Here is an 8813-nt window from a genome sequence, read left to right as displayed (position 1 = left end):
ATATGTAGATTTTTTTAAAATTTTTTATTACAAAGGGTATTACATATGTGTCCATTTTTCCCCCCCGCCCTAGACAGTCCCCTAGCCTCCCCTATCCCCCAGTGTCTTATGTCCATTGATTATGCTTATATGCATGCATACAAGTCCTTTGGTTGATCTCTTACCCCCCTATCTCCCGCCCCCCAACCCTCCTCGGCCTTCCCGCTGTAAAAAGAAATCTTAATGAAAAAAATACTTAGGTGAAAAGTAAGTGAAAGATGAGAAACTAATGGTAATACTCTTATAATACACATTATTCCTATTTCAGTAAAATATGTGAAATTATTGTTTTGGGATGAGAGGAGGGAAAGGTAAGTAGAGGGGGGGAAGAGACAAGATAGAGGAGGGTCAGAGGTGTTCTTGTAGTATAGTAAAATGGTCTGTGTGCCATCTCTGAATGCATACTGTAAACTGTTTAATGAATATTTATTGAATGAGTGAATTTTATCCCCTGCCGTGTCTCCACAATGACCATAAAGTATCTATAGCTACCATATAACCCAGCTCAGATTTTTCTATTGTGCTCTAGATGTCTAATCCAATTACCTATGGGAAAAACCCACTTAGATATCTTGTAGGCATCTCAAATTCAATATTTTCAAAACAAAACTCATGATTCTTCCCCAAACTATTTCTCCTGTATCCTCAAATCAGTAAAGAGTAACACCATTCATCCACTGTCCCTTGCCTCCCCTTCCTCTAAACACCTAATCCTACTTTTTACATCTCTTTAGAATCTCTCTACTTAATCTCCGTCTTGACTGTCCCTACTTCAGCCAGTATTTGCCTGGGGTACTGCAAGAGTCCTCTAACTAGTTTTCTGGCCTCTAACCCAAACTGGAACTGTAATTTTTCTACAATCTGATTATATCATTTCTTCTTATTCTTTTATTTTCTTCTTAAAACCCTCCAATGACTTCACATTGTTCTCAGGGTAAAGTTTAAATGTGTAAACGGAACTCATGTGGACCTTTCATAATGTAGCTCTTCTCACACCACTCCTAGGAATAAAGTACTTAAAGTCTACCCTCTAGAATACAGTATTGCATTTCTCAAGCAAGCCATGCCTTCAATACCATTGATATTTCTTTCTCTCAGAAGACTCTTTTCCCTTTTGCGTGTCCAATTCTATTTATCTTTAAGGTCTCAACTACTTCCTCTAGAAGTTATTTCCTGACTTATTTCAGACTAGTATAGAAGCTCCTAGTTGAGTGTTTCACAGGATGTTATACTTCTTCTTTCAGAGAACTTGCTTTTGCCTTTGTCTAACTAACCCATGTATTCTACCACTAGGTTCATCCACATTGCAACAGTACCAATACTTGATTTCTTTTTATAGCTGAACTAGACCCAGTGCACAAAATTCATGCTGGAGGCAGGGGGGTCCCTCAGCCTGGCCTGCACCTCTCACAGTCCAGGACCCCTCAGGTGATGTCCGGGGATCAGGCCTAAGCCAGCAGTCAGACATGTCTCTCTCAGTCTGGGGCTCTCCCAGTATGGGACCCCTCGCTCCTTACCGCCTTCCTGCAGTGGAGGTGGGGAAGGCTCCCACCACCACCGCTGCTGCGCTCACGAGCAGTAAGCCCAGCTCTGGGTGAGCAGCGTTCCCTCTGTGGGAGCACACTGACCACCAAGGGGCAGCTCCTGCACTGAGCGTCTGCCTCCTGGTGGTCAGAGCACATCATAGTGACCATTTGTTCCACTGTTCAGTTGATTTGCATATTACGCTTTTATTATATAGGGTAATGTCTGGTAGACAGCTTTTATATAAAAAAGTGAATAAATGAATTTTATAAGTCCTTTTTACAAACTAGTTGACCCTTGAACAATATGGGTTTGAACTATACAGGTCCACTTATATGAGGACTTTTTACAATAATTATGTACACTACTATAAATTTTCTCTTCCCTATGATTTTCTTAGTAACATTTTCTTCTCTCTGGTTTACTTTATTGTAAGAATACAGCATAGAATACATATAACATACAAAATATGTTAATTGACTATTTATGTCATCCAGTAAGGCTTCCAGTCAACAATAGGCTATTAGTAGTTAAGTTTTGGGGGAGTCAAAAGTTATATGCAGACTTTCCACTGTGCAAGGGTATTGGTGCCCCTAACTGCCATGTTGTTCAAGGGTTAACTGTATTTCCTGCAGCTAACATAATATCTAATGGTGAAAGATGGACTCCTTTAGCTCTAACATCAGGAACAATACAAGAATGTGGAATTCTTTCCATGTCTATTCAACACTGATCTAGCTAGGGCAATTAGGCAAGAAAAAGAAAAGACATTAAGATTGGAAAGGAAGAAATAAAACTTTATTTTCAGATGACATGTTTTTGTAGAGAGAAAATTTTAAGATATCTACAAAAATAACTCTTAAAAGTAATAAACAAGTTCAGCAAGGTTGTAGGATAGAAGATCAATATACAAATATCAGTTATATACACTAGCAATCAAAAAATTAAGAAAATTCCTTTTGGAATAAGATTAAAAGGAATAAGGTATTTAGAAACACATTTTTTCAAAAGTTGCAAACTAAAAACTACAAAACATTAAAAGAAATTAAAGATAAATAAATGGGGGGAAAACTCCACATTCATGGGTCAGGAAACTTAATATTGTTAAGATGGCAATACTCCTCAAATTGATTTATAGATTCAATGCCATTCCTATAAAATCCAGGTTGTTTTCTTGCAAAAATTGACAAAATTCATATGGAAATGCAAGGGACCCACAATAGCCAAACAGTCTTTTAAAATATGTGTGTGTGTGTGTGTGTGTGTTATTGAGTTCAGAGAGGAAAGGGGAGGAAGAGAGAGCTAGAAACATCAATGAGAGAGAATCACTGATCGGCTGCCTCCTGCATGCCCCCCACTGAGGTTCAAGTCCACAACCCGGGCACGTGTCCTGACCAGGAATTGAACTCCAGGTTCATAGGTCGATGATGCTCAACCACAGAGCTATGCAGGCCGGGAGAGCCAATCTTGAAAAAGAAATAATAGATGGACCCAATCACACTTCCTGATTTCAAAACTTACCACAAACCTACAGTGATGAAGACAGTGTGTGTTAGCATAGGTTAGAAATAAAGATAAATGGAATAAAACTGAGAATCTAGAAATACACTCTTCTATACATGGGCAACTGATTTTCAACAAAATTGCCAAGAAAATTAAATGAAGAAAAAATAATCCTTTTTAAAAATGGTGCTGGGACTAGATATGCCTATTCAAAAAAATAAATATGAACCCCTACCTGATACTAAATAGAAAACAATAACTGAAAATGATCAAGGATTGAAATATGAGCTAAAACTATAAAACAGTTAGAAGAAAACATAGGTATAACTCTTCATAACTTGGGATTATGCAATAGGTTCTTAAATAAGACATCAAAAGCACAAATAACAATAAGAGACAAATTGGAATTTATCAAAAGTAAAAACTTTTATGCTTCAAAGGGCATCATCAAGAAAGGAAAAAGACAACCCTTATATCAGAGAAAATATTTGCAAATCGTATCTCATAAGGGGCTAGTATCTACTTATATAAAGAACTCTTATAACTCAACAAAAATATAAATAATCCCATAAAAAAATGTGATTTGAATAGACATTTGTCCAAAGAAGACATACAACTGACCAAAAAAACAACAACAACAACAAAAACCCCAAACAAACACACATGAAAGGATATTCCTCATCGTTGGTCACTAGGGAAATGCAAATTAAACTCTATGAGATGTGGGGGGCAGCGTGACCAGCAGCTAGACATGGCTCTCTTGGGCAAATCCCCAAGGTTTGCCTGTTGTGTGCTGTCAGTAGGTCAGTAACAATACTTGATGTCAGGTGGCTCTATGCCCAGGCCTGGTTGGGGTTCCCCAATACCTAGGGACTCCTCATCACACAGCCAAGCCAGGATAAGGCATGCAGGAACAAGTACCAGCTGAGCAACATCAAATGCAAGCACAAACATGGCTGAATCATGCACTTGAGCACGTTGGCCTATGCTCAGATCATCCTTCACTGAATATTCAAGGGCCTCAAGCTGAGCCATTGAGCATGACACTGCAGATGGGAACTCCCCACCCGCCCCATGAAAGCATGTACCTATCTTGCCGCTGTTTTTGTGGGGAGGTTAGATGACTCAGACATTAGTGTTCCTCCATCTGTGGGGTTGGATCAGAAGGGGGAGAGTGGGAAGTCAGACTCCTGACAGGTCTTTTACACGCTTGAAATAGGAAGAATTTCAAATATATGGCAATAGTCCTCAGAATAGTATAGTGAACCCTGTGTACCCACCCATATCTGACCACCAATTACCCACAACTGTCCTACCCACTCCTGTATGTGTTTTTCTTTTTGAAACAAACCTTGAGCATCTGGTTATTTCTTCTATAAATATTTAAGAATGCATCTGTCCAAGATAAGGGCCCTTTACAACATTATCACAAAACTGTTCACATCTAGGAAAAGTCAATAATTTAATGTCTAGTTAATTTAAAAGAAAATCCACAATGAGATACAACTTCACACCCACTAGGACAGGTACAATTAAAAATACATACAATCACAAGTGTTGGTAAGGGTGTGGAGAAATTGGAGATCTTAGACATTCCTAGTAGGATTATAAAGTATTACAGCTGCTTTGAAAAAATTTGAAAGTTCCTCAAAATGTTAAACTTGGAGTTAACATACGACTCAGCAATTCTACTCCAATGTATATCCAAAAGTATTAAATAACTATATCTACATAAAACTTATACCCAAAAGTTCATAGCCACACCATTCACAATAGCCAAAAAGTGCAGACAATCCAAATGTCCATTAACTCATGAATGAATGAACAAAATGTATCCATACAATGTAATATTATTTGGCAATAAAAAAGAATGAAATATTGATACATGCTACAGCATGGATAAACCTTAAAAACATTATGCTAAGTGAAAGAAAACAGACACAAAAGGCTACATGTTGTATGATCCCATTTATATATGAAGTGTCCAGAACAGGCAAATCCATAGAGACATAAAGTATATTAGTGGTTGCCAAGGAATGGTGAGAGAGAAGAGATGGGGAATGATTGCTACTATTTCTTTTGGGGGTAATGAAAATGTTTTATAACTAGATTGCAGTGATGGTTGTTTTATATTAAGCAGTGATGGTTGCACAATTTTGAGAATATACTAAAAACCACGGTAGAATACACTTTAAAAGAGTGAATTTTATGAAATGTAAATTTTATGGTATGTAAATTACATAAAGATTTAAAAAAAATCTACTTCAACCAATGCAAAGTGGCTTCTATATAAAGAAAGAATACTTAGGAACCAATAATTCCATTCAAACTTACTGTAAATTGTTTACAAAATATAAGTGATTACCTCATTAAAGGCTCTCTCTGATCTCGCATCAGCCTCATTGTAACTTCACAAGCTCTTCGAAAAAGACCTTCTGTTCCCATAGGACCCATTCCATTAACCATATTATGAGTCAGGCGAAATGGAACAATTTCTGGAACTTCAAAGGTTTCTCCCTTAAAACATTATTAAAAAGCAACAATGTTAGAATTTTTAAATCTTTATGCAAAAAATTTAGAACTTCATGTCTAGACTCATTTAGCAAAAAGCAAACATACCGTCAAAATATTTATATTTGTAACTATGTTAGAGCCTATATCACATATGATCTATATGACTATGACTCTACCTTTGCTTTTTGGGGAATTTAAATGCAACCCCTTGGGTAAGAACTAGAGGATGGACGGACTCACCTTTTATTGAATTACTGTGGAAAACAGCATTAAAGAGAATTTTTTATGCATTCAATATTTTATGTTATATCAACATCCTTAATGTCTTTCTTGAATAATATAAAGTACTTACATGTATTGTCATATATTTCTTTAAAAGAGTGGTTCTCAACCTTCCTAATGCCGCAACCCTTTAATACAGTTCCTCATGTTGTGGTGACCCCCAATTTCACTGTTACAAACTAAACATAATTAAAGCATAGTTATTAATCACAAAAACAATATGTAAGTATAAATGTGTTTTCCGATGGTCTTAGGCGACCCGTGAAAGGGTCGTTCAACCCCCAAAGGGGTTGCGACACACAGGTTGAGAACTGCTGCTTTAAAACTTTGATTTTAAAAGAGTAGGGAAAAAGATATAGCCAACCATTAGAAGGAAATGCAACATGGAATGGAATATAATCCAGTTCATTTATTTTTTGCCATTCTTTAATAAGCCTTCCTAGGAATTTTTCATCCCTCCAGTTTCCCTAAATTCCTCTCTTGTATGATTTAACATATACCAGTGGATATCTTTGATTTGTTCTCAATTTGGCCTGTGACATTTCTTGTTTTCCTGTGACAGCAGAAGGCAATCAATAGAGAATGAGGATGAAGAAAAAAGTGGTCTAACTACTAGTCTGCTTTCTAAGATCCTAACATTGGAAAATTGGAGGAGGCCTTAGGGAGAGTCCAACTACCTTAATTAATTCCCAGGCCCTACTCTAGACCTAAAGAATATGAACTTCCTGGGATGTTTCCTAGATATCTGCATTAAGAAAAAAAACAACCTCTTATCCAGGGTAGTGTGGCTCAATGGTTGAGTGTAGGCCCATGCACCAAGAGGTCACCAGTCTGATCAGGGCACATACCCAGTTGTGGGCTTTATCCCCACTAGGGAGCATGCAGGAGACAGCTGATCAATGTTTCTCTCTCATTGATGTTTCTATTTCTCTCTCTAAAAAAATCAGTGAAAAAAGATATTTAAAACAAACAAAACAAAAAACACCTCTTAGATGATTCTGATGTGCTGACATGTTTGGAAACCATCACATTAAACTACTGTTTCTCTAAAAGTGGGTCTCAGTAAAATGAACTGCTCTGTCCATGTTCATATAACTAAGAACTAATTGAATCAGAACTTGAACCTGTGTTTTCAGACTTAAGTTCAGTGCTAGTTTTATTATATTACACTTCTGAGTTCTCTCCGTCCTAGATTGCTTTACTAATGGCTATGGGAAATGAGACTCAACTGTGACTATAACTGCTACCAATGGGTACATCTAGGAAGAACAGTTGTTGAAGAAAGAAAATTAATAGAAAACATACAATTACCTAGAGCCGTGGTTGGCAAACTGTGGCTCGCGAGCCACATGCGGCTCTTTGGCCCCTTGAGTGTGGCTCTTCCTAAGCCTTAGGAGTCCCCTAGTTAAGTTAATAACAATGTACCTACCTATATAGTTTAAGTTTAAAAAATTTGGCTCTCAAAAGAAATTTCAATTGTTGTACTGTTGATATTTGGCTCTGTTGACTAATGAGTTTGCCGACCACTGACCTAGAGTAAGTCATATCATATACCTTATTGAAGAGACAGTTGAAATCCACATGTACACATTCACCAGTCAAAGAATCAAAGAGAATGTTTTCACCATGACGGTCTCCAAGGCCCAGGATATAACCAACCATTGACATAACTGCGGTGGAACGGCAATATGCTGATCTGCTACTGTACCTAAAGAAAATACCTATCAAATATCCTCATGCATATCAGGTAACATAAACTTAAAATACTTCTTTATATCCAACCATAATAAAGTATTATAATCTTGGTAATTTACCATGATGTTGGATCAGGGAATGTTCTCAGAAACCACTCATGAAAAACAGGAGGATGTCTGGGCAGAAGAAATTCTTGGAATACTTTGAGTTTTTCAGACAAAGCTGCTGCCTTTGGTAGCATACACTGGCGAAGTTCCTTCCCTGTCATATAAACTCCTGCAAGGCAGAGTGATTTCCATGAATCTTCATGAGCCAAATGAGAAAAAGGGCATTTCTTGTTGTTAAAATAGGACAGGAAATCTCTACTTTTTTAAAAAATATATTTTATTGATATTTTACAGAGAGGAAGGAAGAGAGATAGAGAGTAAGAAAAATCGATTAGAGAGAAACATCCATCAGCTGCCTCCTGCACACTCCCTACTGGGTATGTGCCTGCAACCAAGGTACATGCCCTTGACCGGAATGGAACCTGGGACGCTTCAGTCCACAGGCCGACACTCTATCCACTGAACCAAACCGGTTAGGGCGAAAACTCTACTTTTATTAAAATTGTTATTCAAGAGCAAGAACGGAAAACTTTCAATTATGTATAGATAAATTTATCCTCTTGTTCATTATAATAAAGGTCAACTAAAACCAATGTTATGGAATCAAATAATACCATAAGATTGCACTTAGAATAAATCCAATGTGAATAGTGCCCCTTGTAAATATTGTAAAATTGCTGCAACCCTCACTAAAATTATAGTGATCCCCCTGTTAATCAGTATGTTTTAGGTAGATCCACACTGAATAATTACTAAGAAACGTACCATGGTGCTCTGGAATAATTTACTCTGTGTGAAGGCTAGCCTATAAGATTCAGAGTATACCTGGTTCTTAAACTAATCTTGAAAATGCAAATCATGTGGGGAAGCAGAACTTCTCCTTCTGATATATTTGTAAGCCATGATAGACGACTGGTATGACTCTACTCTAGCAAATGCCTTTTAGGCCCACCTTGCTTTGGTGCTCTTGAAAATTAATTAGTGACAGTTAATCTTCATAAAACAAGGCACAGCTAAAAGTTTGATCGACTAATTTGTGATTTGAGGTTCTTGGGAGTTAAATGTGGCAAAGTACAATTGTGTGTTCATAGTAAGGTAAGATACACACACACACACACACACACACACACACACACACACACTAGAGGC

At 37.3% G+C, this 8813-nt stretch overlaps 1 protein-coding gene across 3 annotated transcripts in view; it reads right to left on the bottom strand.

Moving 5' to 3' along the window:
* The window catches only part of ATR (ATR serine/threonine kinase), a 212711-nt gene that overhangs the window by 1658 nt on the left and 202240 nt on the right, over positions 1-8813 (bottom strand). The window contains exons 43-45 of one of the 3 annotated variants that reach the window (XM_006757505.2): positions 7677-7833; positions 7417-7570; positions 5432-5583 (exon numbers count right to left, since the gene is read on the bottom strand). In XM_006757505.2, coding sequence (XP_006757568.1) covers positions 5432-5583; positions 7417-7570; positions 7677-7833 — 463 coding nt within the window. Of the gene's footprint in view, positions 1-5431; positions 5584-7416; positions 7584-7676; positions 7834-8813 lie in introns of those variants that run through there. The other 2 variants (XM_015559911.1, XM_015559912.1) reach the window with 2 other exon arrangements.

This window comes from Myotis davidii, unplaced genomic scaffold, assembly GCF_000327345.1.
Source record: "Myotis davidii unplaced genomic scaffold, ASM32734v1 scaffold495, whole genome shotgun sequence".
Classification (NCBI taxonomy): domain Eukaryota; kingdom Metazoa; phylum Chordata; class Mammalia; order Chiroptera; family Vespertilionidae; genus Myotis; species Myotis davidii.
This window is presented reverse-complemented; position numbering and strand designations above follow the sequence as displayed.